General features: G+C 39.7%; 2 protein-coding genes across 2 annotated transcripts; both read right to left on the reverse strand.

Annotated features, from left to right (window-relative positions):
* Positions 1–428: 428 nt before the first annotated feature.
* LOC141638515 (protein P21-like) lies at positions 429–1,326 on the reverse strand. Its single transcript, XM_074447926.1, has one exon. The coding sequence runs from the start codon at positions 1,283–1,285 to the stop codon at positions 608–610; it is 678 nt and encodes a 225-aa protein (XP_074304027.1). The 5' UTR covers positions 1,286–1,326; the 3' UTR covers positions 429–607.
* Positions 1,327–17,015: 15,689 nt separating this feature from the next.
* LOC141638367 (thaumatin-like protein) lies at positions 17,016–17,594 on the reverse strand. The gene has a single exon (XM_074447763.1). The coding sequence runs from the start codon at positions 17,592–17,594 to the stop codon at positions 17,016–17,018; it is 579 nt and encodes a 192-aa protein (XP_074303864.1).
* Positions 17,595–18,249: the final 655 nt, after the last annotated feature.

Consider the following 18,249-nt stretch of genomic DNA (forward strand, 5'->3'; position numbering starts at 1 on the left):
TCGACGTGAGAGCTTAATGATTCAAGCGCTAGTTGGCTCGAAAAGCTCATAAGCGGCTCGAAATTGTGTAATTAGATAAGATATTACTCATATTTTATAAAAAACATTTGTCATGATTATATATTTGTATCACAAATATAAAAAATGTCTCATTGATTTTCCAATATTTTTATATAAAATCTTTGAGCCTTGTTTTTGAAAATATCGAGAGAGAAAAAAAAGGAAAATTCAATTATTATATATAGGCTCGACTTGATCAGCTCGAGCCAGCTCGTGTTAAAGCTCGCAAGCTTGATAACGAGCATAAATTTTTCAAGCTCGAGTTTGGCTCGAGCTCGAGTTCTACTTTATGAGCACAAGCTGAGCAAGACTAAGTTCGTGCTCGATTCGGCTCGTTAACACCCTTGACAAAGTCATCTCACCAACAATTCAATATATAATAATAATTTTTTTAAATGGAATATCAGCAATAACATACATACTCCATTTATCAATTTATTGTGATATTGGCTATATGCAATTCAATGGCTCATTGAATCCCATAGCACTACAATTTATAAATTACCCTTGTACGTATGCACGTAATATTTTCCCTTGAATTATAGAATCAAGGGCAAAATGTAACCGCGTAATTAGTACCACTAGGACAAGTAAAAGTACTTGAAGGATCATCCTTAGGGTAACTATAAGCAGTAGGGCACAAACCCTTAAAATACTTGGAGTAATCGGTGGGTCCACAGCTACCGGAATTGCAACAATACTCATCCGTCTTAAACACCGTGCATGGGTTGTTACAACCTGCATTAGTCTTAAGCTGACTAGGGCATTGCGCATTGACATCGGCAGTACATGTGGGACCTTTGGTGCATCCATTAGAGACGGGTAAGAATGTCATTGGGACGTTGAATCCGTCAACCAACGAGATGTCGAAGAAATCCTGGTTGTTGTATTGTCTGAGGGAGTACTCAGCTAAAGTGTTAGGGGGTGTACCATATGCGGTGCACTGTAGGACCCCACCGCAGTCTCCGGTGGTACACAGGAGACCATTGCCCCCGGTTGAGGTACAACCTGTTCGAGCCCAAATGCGAGCACCTGTCTGGCCTGGATTGGCTGTGACGGTCCATGTGTCACCAGAGCTCATTTGTTGGCCACCGCCTGGGACAGCCCCGGCCCAGACAGTGTAAGGGCAATTATTTTTTACCATAAAGGTTGCCGCATTAGTGGTAGTAGAGAGTATGAGGACAAGTAGGGAATAGAAAATTGGGAGGCATTTCGAGTTAGTCATATTGAAACAAAGGGAGATTTTTAAGCTAAGTTGTTTGATGATTTAGCAAGCTAAGTTTGTGGATTTGGGGTGAAGATTGTTGGGTTTAAATAGGCATTACGGTTTGAAAGATCAAAGATGGTTATGGTTGTGCATGGAAAATTGGATATGCTTAAATCTTAATTACTTGTGTGACTTGTGCGCCAAGCCTCTTCTTTGTGACTTTGGCCTAACTGTAATTAAGATTATATATCTTCTACTGAAATTGATTAAACCACTATTAATAAAATGAATTAATAATGTACATTTCATGATTCTAAATAATAATAGTAGTGTTGTTAAATCCATTTGTTCGGTAAGCCACATCATTACTTGAGGGCAGAGCTCAAAGGGGAATACGAGAGGGCTGGGTACGAGAGTGACATGCTCGAAGTCTAGGAAGCGTAGCCTCTGGCCATAAATAATTCACAAGATTGCTCTTGAGTAGGCTTGAATCCAAGACCCTTACGAATGTCACCGAAATTTTAACCACTCGACTTTACCCTTGAGAGAAACTTTATTTATTTATTTATATATGTGTGGGGCTGATAATTCATACTCTGTCCAGAAGTTATATAGCACAACCACCCCGATCAGGGTAAAATTCAGAGCAACACAGAATATATCACAACTGTCAGGCACCAGGTAGGAGATCAGGATACAGGGCAATGCAAGGTGCAAGGTTGAGTATCTGGCCAGGAGACTATATCGGTCAGGCCCTAGATAATAAACCAATTGAGCACATGTTAATTGACTACTTCCAAAGTGGTTCATATTTTAATGGAGCGTTAACTCCACATCATTTGAAGAACGAGGAGTAGAATAAAAAAACCCTAGCATAGAGAGAAGGAGCGACAGTTAACAAGAAGAACGAGTCAACTATTTTCATAGAAGGTGACCTACAAACGTACAACGTTCACCACTTACTAAGAGTGACGTCCATCCGTTGAAAGAAGGAGGTGGCTATAAATAGAATGAGGGACAAAAGAAGTGACACACAACATCTCCCACTCGAGCAACCCATAACTTAGCAATTATTCTACGAAATTATTCGTACAATTGTGCAATTATTCTACATACATAGTGAAATTCTCTCCTAACTTGGTGCCAATAACTTTTTCCCATTCAAAGATTTTTAATTTCCACGTATAAATCTCTTTGTCTTCCATTTGTTTATGTTTATTTGTTCATACGCTTAACAACCTCGCATAATTATTCTAGCATGCATAATAGTCAGCCTACTTTAGAGTTATATAACCCTGCTTAGGTTTCCTTGGTGTTATTTATGTTCCGCGCAAAATACTCCAAAAACAACTAGCGTGTACCGTGTGGCATCTAACACAAAACAACTTTTTTTCCTTCACTGCAAAAATACCTTTAACCTCACAAAATGACAAACCAAACCCTTGAACAACAACTGACCATAGCCAAGCAATAATTGGTAGAAATGGAAGCTTTGAAAGAAAAGATGGCTCAGACTGAAGCTGAAGTTCAAAAGATGAAAGAATCTGAGTCAAGCCTGAAACAAAAGTTGGAAAGCAAATCTCAGGGCTTCAACTCTAGAATCCAACCAGGAACCCCGTTCTCATCTATCATAAAGAATATTGACTTGTCCAATTTAGGAAGGTCAACCCCTACAAAAAAAAGAGGGACTTATCAATACAGAGGAAGATGACATTCCTGATGAGAATGCCGACACTGACAAGACAGGGACGGCTATCATGATGGCAATGGTCCAGGAAATCGATAAATTTCATGAAAAGATTGAGAAAATACCTATAATACATGCCCGCATAAAGGAAACTAACCCTGAGAGCTATGCTTACTCACGTTTCTTAGACGAGATAACAAAGATGGATCTCTGATCCCCAAGAAATTAGTTTGTGGTCTCGTCCATGAAAACTTATGATGGAACCACATATCCACAAAATCATGTAACCTTTTACAAACTAAATGAAGATGTTGGTTGCATCGATCCCAAGTGAGTTTAGGCTAGTATGCATGTGCAAATGATTCGGAACAACCCTGGCCGGACCATCACTGCAATGGTACATCAACCTGCCTAATGGTTGTATTAAATATTTTGCTCATTTGGTGAACACCTTCACCCAGTAGTTTGCCAGCAGCAGGGAACTCGAGAAGCGATCCAGTGACCTGTGCAGAGTGACCCAGAAAGCAGATGAGACTCTAAGGACAAGTCCTCGCCAGACTCCAAAAAGAAATGGTCTGCATTCCCAGGTGTGATGTCGGGAGAGCCTTGGAAGCATTCAGGCAAGGATTGTTGCCTACCAGTGATCTCTACATCGACCTTACCAAATATCTCTGTCATGCTTTCATGCAGCTTTTGAGGGGATCTTTCGATTCGTTGTAAAAGGATAATAGCTCTTATGGGTCCGAAAATCAGTTTGAAATTTCGAACATCTTTTGATAGTCAGTCCAAACGGAAACGTTTTCCACATCCAATGTACTCCGTGTATTTCAATTCGACGAACAAGCTTGGCTTGACTACAAAGTACAATACTCTATACGAGAGTATAAAAATAAAACGATTAGAACATGAATTAGAGAGTTTAAGATTTAATTTTGTTGTTCTAGGACATCAATGGTCGAGCTGGGTCTAATATTTAATTTTCGTTATTATATATTTGTTTCACTATGTCAAATGTTTTCATTAATTTGCACAATATTTTTTAAATATAACCTTCAAATCTAAGTTACTAAAATATATCGAAAGAAAAAAAAAACTAAAATCTAACAATTATATATAGGCAGGAGTAGTTAAGCTTGAGTTCACAAGGTTGCAGACGTTATTGCCAAATTCGCTTTCAAAGACACTGGCTCTCGGAATGGATGATTTATTTGGGCTCATGCCCCTTCTTTTGTATTTGATTATTGTAATTTGGAGTTTCTTTCGGCTTGTATGGTACTAAACCTCGACCCCCCACCGTGATGTACTTGAACTAAAATCTAACAATTATATATGTGACTTTTTCGTAAAAAAAAATAATAATAATTTTATCGGTATTCTTGGTCAAAGTTTTTGAAATATGACCACTAAAAAAGTACAGCTAGTCTTGCTTGTGACGGGCTAATCTCGTCACAAGCTTGTGACCTCTCACAAAAGAGGATAAGGTGAGGCACTCTCCATGTGCTTCACACTCACCTCTCAATGGGTATTTGTGAGAAAAAACGATATCCGTCACAAATTTGTGACGAATATCGCCCGTCTTTAATGAGATTTTGTAAAAAAAGTTATTGTAATACCGCCCTTTTACAGACCCTTTGACCAGCATTGACTGACCTTGGGAGCGGTAATAGTCCTTATAAATGCATGCCAAAGTTACCTTGGATTGCGAGTTATGTGTGGTACTCGATAGAGTAGGGGCTACTCGATCGAGTAGCTTGGATACTCGATCGAGTAAGGGGACACTCGATCGAGTATATGGGCCACTCGATTGAGTAACGGGTTTTCAGCGAGGGTTTATAACCCGTTTTGTTAAATCCGCAAATCTTTTCCACCTCATTCCTTCAGATCCTTAGGTCACCTCTTTCCCTTCCCTTCACCATATAACCTCCATCCGTATCCTTGTCTTTGCAGTTAGGATTTGCTTGGTAATGATAGATGATTGTGTTGTGGATATAGGTGTTGCTTGATTGCTGGATATTTCGTATGTTGGCATGGAGTGGTTGCAGTTGCTTAAAGGTAGGTTCGCCTACTCAGTTTCTGTGGATAGTCTAGTGTGTCGATTTTCGTGTCATTGTTGTTGTATTGTGGTTGTGTTTGTGTGGCAGCATATATGCGGTAGTCAGTTGGTATATACAGTTTGTTGGTTGTGGTTGTATTGCAGCTGTCTGTGATTGTTTGTCTCTAGTTCTTGAGGTGCGTCCTCGGCTGAGTGAAGTCACTTGCGGGAGTGGCTTCACGCCCTAGTTTCGCCCTCCGTGGAACCCGTCACGGGAGGGGATGTGCACATTAATGGGACAGGGTTATCGCTCGATATGATGAGCGGGGATTTGGTGGGTACGACTACGGTCCCCCACTGGCAGGGCTGGTCCAGTGAACAGTCGGTGACGGAGATTGGTTGGAGTGGGTGTGCTTGTGTGTGTGTTTGATTGTGTTGTGTCGTGTTGATAGATGTTGTTGGTTTGTCATGTCTTATCTAAGTACTGACCTTGTGTGGTTGTCTTGTTGTTTTATGTGTCCGCGTGATCTCTTATGGTGAGCGATCTGTCTTAGCGGTGTTGATGTCGTTGATAGCTGGAGTCCGGGCAGGGATGAGTCTTCACGAGTTTTGATAGTAATAGAGTGTAGCCAATGAGTTGTACCTTTATTTTGTTAAGTTGGTTGTAACGCTTGTAATATAACTATAATTGTTCTTTTATCGACTTTTGATGATTATTTACCTCGGGCAACCGAGATGGTAACGCCCTTATATGCTAAGGAAGGCCTAGTTAGGGCTCCTCTGGATATGGGGGTGTTACAAAGTGGTATCAGAGCGACGATTTTGGAACCTATAACCAATGAAAATAATGAACGTAGTGAGTCTAATAAAATGAACCTGGTGTATGTATGATGAGAGCCCCAGCTGATGCTAGGTTTTGGGTGAGTAAGCGCCCTCATTTCAAAATCTTGGCCTCATTGTAGTTAAGTCAGTCACTAGGTATGAGAATGTGGAGTCCGTGTGTATGTTAATTTCGTTGGAACTACCTGTGGATGAGTTTTGTTGAAGTTGGTATAAGCATGATAGTCGCACTTGAATCGTATATGGTGAAGTTGGATAGAATTAGTGAGCTTATGCGATGTAGGTTTTATTTAATAGAAATACGTGAAAGTGCGGGAGTGTATGCTGTAATATGAAAGGTGGACGTGTTGGTGTTTACTTTGAGTTGTTAGTAATAGCGAACCTATATGAGTTTATAATTTCTACCGTAGCTATAATGATGATAGTTAAGGAAGTGTTGAGATATAGTACGAGAATTGGTAATTAGTGATGCGTATATACAATGCTTGGTGATTGAAACTTTCCGCTTACGTGGTGTTTAATTGTGTGGAATAATTTGTTTATATTGGAACTTGATTATGTAGAAAGTACTTGGATGACATGAGAATAATTATCGTTGAAATTATGTTTTGCATTAACATGAGAATAAGCCGATAACAATGTGGTAAGACGAGTTTAGATATGGTATGATGACGTGATTATGCATATGAATGACTCGGTAGCAGGTAAACCGAGTTGGGTAAATTTGTTGTAGCGTAATGTGACATGAATCTTGTCTGATGAGACGGTATGATAAGCTTAATACATGAGTAAGTATGATAACTAGTGACGAATTCCGAATATAGTTTGGAATCGACACGCGATATTGTTTTTGCAGAAATTTTCAATTCACTTCGCAGTCCTGACCGAGTACTCAACCTTACTTGACCGAGTGCGAGTGCTTACTAGACCGAGTAGACCTCACTCGATCTAGTTAGGAAGCTATGATGTGGGGATGTGGAAATTTTCTGCAGATACTCGACGAAATAGCACCTACTCGATCGAGTAGAGGGCACTCGATCGAGTAGCCTACAGTACAGAGCCTCTTACGGGTTTCTTAAAACCCTTATTTCTTCTTATTCCTCTCATTTTACCCCCTTATTTCGAACCCTAAGCTCTAAATCTCTCACAAAACTCTCCTCTCTTCTTGTGTTGGTGGTGATTAGTTGGGTTATTTGCTTGTTAATTTCGTTCTTTTACTTTCCTATCTAGCCAAGGTATGAACTCCTTCCTTATTTGTATGTTTTTATTACTTTGGATTTGTTAGAATGATGGTGTAATCTGAAATTTTCGATTCATATAGGCGAATTATTGCTTTTAGTTGTTGTAATATGATTCACATGCTTCCCTTCCATGAATGTTGGTGATTAATTGCTGTAGAGTAGACTAGAAATTGCAAAATAGGGGACGAATTTTCTAGGGTTTGCAAAATCAAAATTGATTTTTGGTTGTTTTCTACATGTTGGATGATGAAATTGAGTACTATAGGTTACAGATACCATGTTAGAAGTTGGATTTTGGTGATTTTCATCTTAAAACTTGCCTTAAAACTCCGTCTTAAAAGTGCCCCAAACTGAAATTCGTTTTCTATATTTGGAATTTAGTGTTGGATATGAATGTATATACAAGAGATGAAATTTAGTATAGTAATGGTGATGCTAATTCTTGAGGAATATGTCAATTTGTTACAGCCGTAGAGACCGTCTGATTAGTCCAATTGAATTGTTTGTTTCTAAAGTTGAAGGTCGATGATGGCATGTTTTAAGTTGCCTTTCTATGAACATATATGAACATTTCACATGTTATCAAGTATGTATATGAAGTAGCATGGGAGCCAAGCCATGATAGCTGAATTGATTGAGTAAATTATGTTTATTAGGTTAAACTTTTCACAGCCATAGAGATCGTCTGAATGCCATAAACTGAACTTATACATATCAAATTGGGAATTTGTTGGTGAAAGTGTGTACCTAGTTGATTATTCAAGGTTCAATTGTATGAATTATGTGCTTTACATGCCTATGCAAGTTTGTTTAAATTGTATGCTGAAACAGATGCCGAGACTAAACATAGGGACCCGTCAGAGTAAGAGGGGGAAGGCTTCACAGCCCGAGCTTGGGGAAGGTAGTGGACCCGTAGTACCCGCGGTACCGGAGTAACCTTCGGTGGTGTTTGTAGATTTTAAGTAGAGGGAGCGATTTGTGGCGTTACAGAAACGCAAAATGAGGCCTACCCGTTGTGTGGATACCACACTTCATACTGACTTGGGAATTCAGACGGATGTCCGTCACATCTTTGAGACTTTGGGATTTACGGGGTTGTATCGACTGAGGAAGCATTCTTACCCTTTTTTTACCTTGGAGTTTATGAGTTCGTTTAATTATGCGCCAGCTGCACAAACTGTTGAGTTTCGGTTGATGAGCACCAGTTTCCTGTTGACCATGGACCTTTTGCGTCTCACCTTGGGTTGACCAAGCCTCCCAAGGATTCCATCAGTGAGATCCCTTCTGAGTGCGGTGTCTGCCGCCTAATGCCTTGTCTTACCGGAAAGCCAGCTCCCACCTCAAACACCATGATTAATGATGTTCAACATGTTACCTTGAGGATCTTTCTTCGTTCTATTTCGAACCTCCTTTATGATAGACTGGATATTAGTAAACTGAACAATCATGAGATGCTGCTTCTGATGTCTTACCTCAACCCGGAGCGGACCGAGAGGGTGGTCTCTAATGCTCCTGCCATGATCTGTGCTGGCCTTGCCTTGATGGCTACTGCCACTACCCAGTACTTGAGTTGTGGTGCTGTCGCCACTCGATTAGCTGAAAAGCTCGCCTCCTTTGAGGCTTCTTCTGAGTATGTTCCTCTGGCTACACCGGTGCCTATTATGGACCGAGACTACTACCTCGACCTAAAATGGTTGAGAACTTAAGCTGATGGCAGCCTAGCTTGGAGGGTGTGGGGCATGAGCTGGATGAAGATTCTGGCTCCTGAGCACCTCCCACCGACAGAGCCCTTAGACCCGGTGATAGTAGCTGTGGACTCCGATGAGGAGGAGGAGGATGATGATGGACCTCGACAGTTGAGAACGTACCTCATTGATGACACGATCCTCTAGGTGATGCCCGAGCCGAAGAAGGGGGAGAACGCTACGGCAGTGGAGGAGAGGCCCAGGTTGGGGAGAGGACCCCGTCGAGTGAGGGAGAGGACCGCTGAGACTAGACCACGACCGGCAGCACCACCGCAGCACCACCCTTTTCCTTGTTACCCCTACCTCGACACCCCGGAGACGCGTTTGAGCTACTTGGCAGAGAGAGTGTCATCCACCTTGACACTCCGGAACATGCATGAGATGGCGTATGCTCAGGGGATTGGCACCGAGGGACCGCATCCGGTGTGGTGGAGCGGAGTTGGGGACTATAGTGGGGTTTTCCACTCTTACGGGGTGGATCAGTCAGCTTGGGGGACACCTCAGTCCTTTGCTTTTGGTGGCTTGACCCCATGGTATGTGAGTCCTGGAGCTGGAGCGGGGGTTGATGCGGGTATTGGGTCATCGGGAGCGGGCACCTCGGGAGGAGATGGTGGTGGAGATGAGCTGATGGAGGAGCAGCAGCAGCGGGATTGATACTCCTATTCTTTATCCTTGTTCTAGTCGATGGTGTTGGATGTTGGTAGTTGTCGTTAGTTAGAACTTTTATTTTGGGATTTGTATGGATGGCCATAAGGCCGGATTCGCTAGTTTGACTTTATTGCAGGGTTTTGGGAGTCGGGAAGTCATCTCGACTCACGTTATGTGACATTTATATATGCATATATGTGGGTTATGATAGGTATTTTCCAAGATTTTGACCAGTAGGTACTCGACAGAGTACCCCATACTCGGTCGAGCAGCTGCAGGTGTGACAGAAATGAGGCATTCTGATCTCAGGGCTACTCGATCGAGTAGCCAAGACACTCGATCGAGTATCGGGCACTCGATCGAGTACCACTACATACTCGATCGAGGAGCAATGTTACATGAACTTTTCACTAATTAAAATTGTTTAAGGGTCATATAATTACATGTTTGGTGTTTAACATGGCTATTAATGATTAGTAACATATTTGAACCGTTAATATCATACGTTGGAGGTCGTACTTCGTTTTTAGAGGCGTATTTGTAACGAATCGTGAAGTTGTAATTGTTTTTATTGCATTTATTTTACATCCGTATTGTCTACTAGTTATATTTCACCGAGAGTGCGTCCTTTCATATATACAAATGCAAATGTTATACACATGCCTTCTTGACGGTGGCTAGTTATTCGAATATGGTTGAATATATCTTTATGGTTTGCTGGTTGTACGAGTAATATGAGTAATGTCAATAATGAATAATATGGTTTGGATATTTGTCAAGATGTAAGTAGTAATTAACATATGTAGTAATTTAATGGTGAACTTCGGGGACGAAGTTCCTTTTTAGAGGGGAAGAGTAATGTCGCAAAATAAAAAGGGCCGATTTTGAAATTATGTTGTTGTTTGTTTATAACGTTTCCTATGACTTTAGTCATATCTCTGGTATGGAAGTATAATTGTTTGCACTTGTTAGCGGAAGTAACTTGTATGTTGAAGTAAAGTTGAATAGTATACTTAAAAGGCGGTCATAGAAAGTGACATGTTTCGCGTTGTTGGTTGTTGCTGCTGAAAGTGTAACCTCGTAGTGTGTTGGGTATTTCAGTAATATTTTGTAGAAGTGGGTCTATATGGAGTGTTAGACAGTTGATGATGATGACATGGGGGAGGGTATTTCCGGGGAGTGGTAACCTATGCAAAAAAAAAAAAAAAAAGAGATAGTGATGTTGTTTCGTTTCCGTTTTGTGTGCCTTGGTTGGGTGAGTTGAACTTCGGGGACGAAGTTCTTTTTAGGGGGGGGAAGACTGTAATACCCGCCCTTTTAGAGACCCTTTGACCAGCATTGACTGATCTTGGGAGCGGTAATAGTCCTTAGAAATGCATGCCAAAGTTACCTTGGGTTGCGAGTTATGTGTGGTACTCGATAGAGTAAGGGCTACTCGATCGAGTAGCTTGGATACTCGATCGAGTAAGGGGACACTCGATCCTTAGGTCGTCTCTTTCCCTTCCCTTCACCATATAACCTCCATGAAAGCCTTTGAAGGTTCTTGTGCCTTAGGAGAGCATAGGGTTGAGTCGGGTAGCGGTCTTTTGCCAGGTTCCTTCTTGTAGGTATGTCGTCATCATCATCCGTATCCTTGTCTTTGCAGTTAGGGTTTGCTTGGTAATGATAGATGATTGTGTTGTGGATATAGGTGTTGCTTGATTGCTGGATATTTCGTATGTTGGCATGGAGTGGTTGCAGTTGCTTAAAGATAGGTTCGCCTACTCATTTTCTGTGGATAGTCTAGTGTGTCGATTTTCGTGTCATTGTTGTTGTATTGTGGTTGTGTTTGTGTGGCAGCTAGGGATGGCAGTGGGTCGGGGACCCGACCCAGACCTTGAGGGTCGGACCCTAATGGGTCGGGTATGGGTCTCATTTTTTCAGACCCAATGGGTATGGGTCGGGTATGGGTCTTAAGAAAATATTTCGGTTTCGGGTCCGGGTCTAAGTTATGAGACCCATACCCGACCCTTAGACCCTTTATTAAAGAAAAAAATCAAAATTACAACTTTTCTGAATTCATACTGGTAGACTGTAGAAATCCGACTAAAATCTCTTTCTCTTCCCTCATCCCATAAAGTGATAAAACTCAACCAAACCCTTCTGACAATACCACCACTCCACCACTGACACAAGAAAACCACCACCACAGCATTGATACGCGACTGACAACCACCTCTCTAATAGCCGACGACCGACAACCACCATTAACGGCAGATTAATAAACTCATAATGTTAAAGTAGTATGATTTTTTTTAATATTATAGACCCTATAACTGTTAATCTTGTTACTAAAGTGGCTGAAACTCGGACCCGCGGGTAGACCCAGACCCTACCCTTACCCATAGGGTCCGGGTATGGGTCCTCAAATTTTAGACCCTTGCGGGTCTAGGTCGGGTATGGGTCCAATGGGAAAATCTCGGGTCGGGTCCGGGTCTAGGCGGACCCTACCCAGACCCTACCCATTGTCATCCCTAGTGGCAGCGTATATGCGGTAGTCAGTTGGTATATACAGTTTGTTGGTTGTGGTTGTATTGCAGCTGTCTGTGATTGTTTGTCTCTGGTTCTCGAGGTGCGTCCTCGACTGAGTGGAGTCACTTGCGGGAGTGGCTTCACGCCCTAGTTTCGCCCTCCGTGGAACCCAGCACGGGAGGGGATGTGCACATTAATGGGACAGGGTTATCGCTCGATATGATGAGCGGGGATTTGGTGGGTACGACTGCGGTCCCCCACTGGCAGGGCTGGTCCAGTGGACAGTCGGTGAAGGAGATTGGTTGGAGTGGGATGTGCTTGTGTGTATGTTTGATTGTGTTGTGTCGTGTTGATAGATGTTGTTGGTTTGTCACGTCTTATCTCAGTACTGACCTTGTGTGGTTGTCTTGTCGATTTATGTGTCTGCCATGATCCCTTATGGTGAGCAGTCTGTCTTAGCAGGTGTTGATGTCGTTGATAGCTGGAGTCCGGGCAGGGATGAGTCTTCACGAGTTTTGATAGTAATAGAGTGTAGCCAATGAGTTGTACCTTTATTTTGTTAAGTTGGTTGTAACGCATGTAATATAACTATAATTTTTCTTTTATCGACTTTTGATGATTATTTACCTCGGGCAACCGAGATGGTAACGCCCTTATATGCTAAGGAAGGCCTAGTTAGGGCTCCTCTGGATATGGGGGTGTTACAGTTATGTTAGCTTTGATTTTGGATGTGTGAGAGCCTAATTTCTAAATGACAATTGTTTGCACAAAAAATTCTATACATAGTTAAATCCATATTCTATGAGAATATACTGAAAGAGTAGCTTAACGTTTCACAAGATGAGATACTAATATTAGCTGATACTCATTTTATACACAACCTTATATATTTATGTAAATAATGTATCATTGTATTCTCTGTCCTGGTCATTTGTTTGTTCCCTTCCTCTTCCCTTGATCTTTGAAATGATCGGACGAATGGAGTATTTTTTTAAAACTTTTAAGTATATAATATAAAACTTAAGATCGATCAATGTATAAGAAGACAAACATGTTATTTATGGGAAGACAAATTTACAGTGGTAGTATTTATAAGAAGCTTTTATATATACAAATAAGATATTGTGTTGATTTATGAGACGAAAGAGGGAGTGGAGAGAAAGTTGGAATTGTGGAGGCATGCCTTGGAGACTCGTGGATTTAGACTGAGTAGGAGTAGGACCGAGTATTTGAGGTGTCAGTTCATTAACATGTCGAGGTCGAGGTCGACAGAGGCAAGGAGTATTATTTTCAATGGGAATGTTGTTGAGGGGTCGGATTTTTTCAGATATCTGGGATCTATTATTCAAAAAGACGGGGAGTTAGATGGAGATGTGGCTCATAGAATTAAAGCGGAATGGTTGAAATGGAAGAGCGCTTCAGGATTTTTATGCGATAAACATATGCCCCAAATATTAAAGGGAAAATTTTATAGCACGACAATTAGGCCTGCCTTATTACTTTACTGTTTCGAGTGTTGGGCCGTGAAACATTGTCACATTCAAAAGACGAGTTTGGGGGGATGCGTATGTTGAGGTGGATGTGCGGCCATACAAGGAAAGATCGATTAAGGAATGAGTTGATTGAGGAAAAGGTAAAAGTGGCGCCAATAGAGGACAAGATGATGGAAAATAGGCTAAGATGGCTTGACCATGTGAGAAAGAGACCTATGGACGCACTAGTTATGGGGCTGAAGACTTGGAGAAAAGAAAAGTTCCCTAGGGGTAGAGGGAGACCGAGACAGACATGATTGAGAGTGATAGATCAGCACGATATGAGATTTATGGGGTTTGAGGAGAGTATGGTGACGAAGAGGGCACGATGGAGGGAAAGGATACATGTGGATTTTTAGTTTTTGCTGTTATTTGACATATTTAGTGTTTTTATTTAATTTTTAAAAGAATTTATTTGTTCTTCTCTCCTTTATTACACTTTTTTTACCAACCACTTTCTTATATATTTTACTTGGTTTAGTTTTAAGGTAGTCCGGATCCTTAACTTCCACTTCGGTTTTCAAAATCGGTTTAATCTTTATTCTCGATTTAAATTTTAAGTTTTTTTATAAAAGAAATCAAAAATTCGATTTTAAAACCTATAAGTTTACCTTGACTTTATATTATGTTTCGCTCTTCCTTTTGTTTTTCATTTTTTCCTTTTTTTTCGCATTGTGAGGTGTGCGTTCACCCATGAACGGTTCTAAAGGATGATTCATGTCAGTCGACCCCAAATCATTTTTTTTCGCATTTTGAGGTGTGCGTTCACCCATAGACGGTTCTAAAGGATGATTCATGTCAGTTGACCCCAAATTATTTTAGGATTAAGGCTCTGATGTTGTTATTGTTGTTGAATAATTTAGTTAAGTTTTTAAATAGTCCGTAGAACTAATTTTATCAACAACCAAACTCTTATAGTCTTCAATTGTAGCACGTCTTCAAGTGTATCACTCGTTTGGTTGCCAACCCAATTCATGGCAATTCTAAAATCCCATGAATTGTGGTTTTGGGAGATTGTTTGGTTACTCCATTTTTTATAAAATGGGGGAGTTTTCAACTCCTACATGATGGGGGAATTGAACTACCTACCCCCCTCATGATCATTGGAAACTCCTAGGAAACTACCTACCCCCCTCATCTATTATATTCTTAAATTTAGCTTGCAAAAAAGAACAATACCCCTTACAGAATTTCATTAGCTTTACAATTCCAATGTGGTTATTTATGATTATGATGAGATAAAATTTATTTTTCTCCAATATATAATTAATTTACATCTTAATTATTATCTCTAAATAAAAAAATAGTTTAATTAGTTTTGGAAAATTGGACTCTCTCTAAGCGTTTGAAAAAAGTTTCTTTATTAATATAGAATGATAGATAGATATAAGATAATAGTGAGCTTTTTTTCTTCTTTTTTTATGACGCGGGGTTTAATCCCCTCGGGCACATGCAATACCTTGCAAACCACGTGGGCCAGGTAAGACATCCCTTAGGATGACAGGTAACCGCAGCACTCCCGTGTAGTGAGTCGAACCCGGGACCTCTGAATTCATTGTCAATTGCAATGCTTTGAGGCACTCCCGCGTTCCACTACACTCAAGCCACTTTGGTTAAAAATGAGCTTTTACTTGATTAAAAATAGAAAAAGTCATCAACCAACAATTTATCAGTTAATAGCGAGTATACAGTAGGTTGTATTTAAGCACATAAAAGAGGAAATAAATAGTTAATATATGCATTAATTGTATTGATTTATGTGTAATTACTCTCTAATTTCTAAATTAATGCCAAATATAGAAGGGTATTAAATGTTTAAATACAATCCAATAGGTTGTATTTTTCATTTTCCTATATATAATATCAGCAACATACATACTCCATTTTTCAATTTATTATTACGACAATCATATACTCCGTCGGCTATATGCAATTCAATGACTCATTGAATGCCATAGCACTAACATTTATAATTATTATTTCAACATTCTCCTATAAGAGAGATATATAATGTTAGAATACATTGTGTTGATGATGCCAAGTCCCTTTGTTATTTGATTGTTTGCTCTTAGTTGAAATGATTAGTGATTGAAGCAATCAAATGGACTTTCAACAATGATTCAACATGATCAAGATAATCAAGAAAGTCAAGACAATGATATTTTCTAAGCCTTAGTCGAAAAATATAAGAGTAAGTGCAACATTCTCATTTAAGTCAAGTTATGGCAAAACCATGCAACAGTACGTTGTACTGTGGTTTCTTGTACTATCATACGGAGGAGGAATTTCGACCAAAGTGTTTTAAGTGTTAAAACTTTGCAAAACTTCAAACCTTAAACATTTGAATTTTCAAAAGCTTGAAAATAATCTGAAATTTTGGAGTCACAAACCCACTTGACTAAGCCTCTAGATTTGTGCAAACACCTTTTACTAAAATGGCAAAGAAGACTTGTCAAACTTCTAAAGTAATAAAAGCTTTTTGCCATTTTGGTAAAATGTCACATGTTGAGTGTAGTAGCTTAAGTTTTCTGATTTCTTAAGCCCCAAGTCTATAGTCTAACACTTACCATCACTCAAGGCTACCATTTTAATATTGGATTTAATTTTTCTAAGTTGTACGTAACTAAGACTAAATCCACTATAAATAGAGTGTCTTAGTCACATTTATTTCTTAAGACTTCCAAAGCATTTATTGTAAAACTTTGCAAATTATTTGTGCATTTAAAGCTTTGTTCTTCAAGTGTTTGCAAAACATTTTTCTGATTTCTAAAGCCTTTAAATTGTTTTCGAAAAAGCTGTAAAAACTCCAAGTATCAGTTCGTTGTACTGTGACATAATGAGTTTGTTCCATGATTCTCGTGTTAGATCTTAATTGTGATCTCCATGTTCATTTAGTGAACTCTTGAGATTCAAGCTTCTGTAACACCTTGAGATAGAACCCATAAACTCTTGAAGCGGAGTAGCTTTAAGTTTGAGTGCAACCGGAGTAGGTTGGCGAGTTATTTTCATTGTAAGAGGTTTAGTAAGTTTGAGTAAATTTCTAATCAAGTAATAAAATAACGGTTGGACGTAGGCCTCGGAGTAGGGGCTGAACCAATTTTTAAAAATGTCGTTTGTTTGTTCATTTACTTTTACGTTCTTCCACTTTGCTATTTCTCGCATGTACCTAATCAAGTTCTGTGTCACAGTCACCTATAATGTGACATAGAACTGCTGTACCTTCTTGTGAACTTACAGTCAATTAAGTTTCTCAAGTCTTGTACTTCAATATTCTTTACTTAAGTTAATCAATTAACCAAGTTAAGGATAAAATTTTTAAAAGATACACCTAATTCACCCCCTCCTCCTCTTAGGTGTTAATCGTTCTTAACTCTTCATATAACCTTGCAAGTACGTTCGCTTCGATTATAGAATCAAGGGCAAAATGTAACAGCATAATTAGTACCACTAGAACAAGTAAAAGTACTTGTAGGATCATCCTTAGGGTAACTATAAGCACTAGGGCACAAACCCTAAAAATACTTGGAGTAATCGGTGGGCTGGCAGCTACCGGAATTACAACAATACTCATCCGTCTTAAACACCGTGCATGGGTTGTTACAACCTCCATTAGTCTTAAGCTGACTAGGGCATTGTGCATTGACATCGGCAGTACACGTAGGACCAACGGTGCATCCATTAGAGACCTGTAAGAATGTCATTGGGACGTTGAACCCGTTAACCAACGAGATATCGAAGAAATCAAGGTTGTTGAATTGGTTAAGGGAGTACTCAGCTAAAGTGTTACGGGGTGTACCATATGCGGTGCACTGTAGGACCCCACCACAGTCTCCAGTGGTACACTGGAGACCATTACCCCTGGTTGAGGTACAACCTGTCCGTGCCCATATACGGGCACTTGTTTGGCCCGGATTGGCTGTGACGGTCCAGGTGTCACCAGAGTTCATTTGTTGGCCACCGCCTGGGACGGCTGCGGCCCAGACGGTATAAGGGCAATTGTTTTTAACAGTAAAGGTTGCTGCATTAGTGGTAGTAGATAGTATAAGGACTAGTAGGGTGTACAAAATTGGGAGGCATTTCAAGTTGGTCATTTTGAAACAAATGGAGAATGTTTGGTAAGAGATTTTTAAGCTAAGTTGTTTGATGATTTGGGGTGAATATTGTAGGCTTTATATAGGCATTAAGGTTTGAAAGATCAAATATACTTCTGTTAAATTTAAGTATATGCTTAATTGCTTGTGACTTTTTTGTCTCCTTTGTGATTTTGGCCTAAATGTGATTAAGTGTTTGTACTACTGAATTGATTATTAAATCACTACTAATACATTGAATGAATGAATCAATGATGCACATCTCGTAATTCTACAAAAATACCATGTTGTTAAAATAAATTGAAATTGTTGTCTAGATTAAAAATAAAAAGTGATAATGTTGTAATTTTGTTAAATTTAAAGTTAGCAAAAACAATTTTATTGGGCTAAGATGCTTGAAACCTATCGTAATGTACTTCGTAGAAATAAAATGACAAGTTAATTTTAGGACTGATTTAAAGTTATTTTTCCTTAAGGCTTTCATGGAACATGACACCTTAAATTTTTGGAGACATTTCTAGATACACAAGAAAGTCATTATCATACACTACTTCTAATGTTTTACTTACTATATTTTCTAATAAACAAATTAAAATTACAAAAATTCTTAGGTAAAATTGTTTTATTCAAGTATTTGACTGGATAAAAACATACT

Source organism: Silene latifolia, unplaced genomic scaffold (genome assembly GCF_048544455.1).
Source record: "Silene latifolia isolate original U9 population unplaced genomic scaffold, ASM4854445v1 scaffold_20.1, whole genome shotgun sequence".
In the NCBI taxonomy this organism is placed as follows: Eukaryota; Viridiplantae; Streptophyta; class Magnoliopsida; order Caryophyllales; family Caryophyllaceae; genus Silene; species Silene latifolia.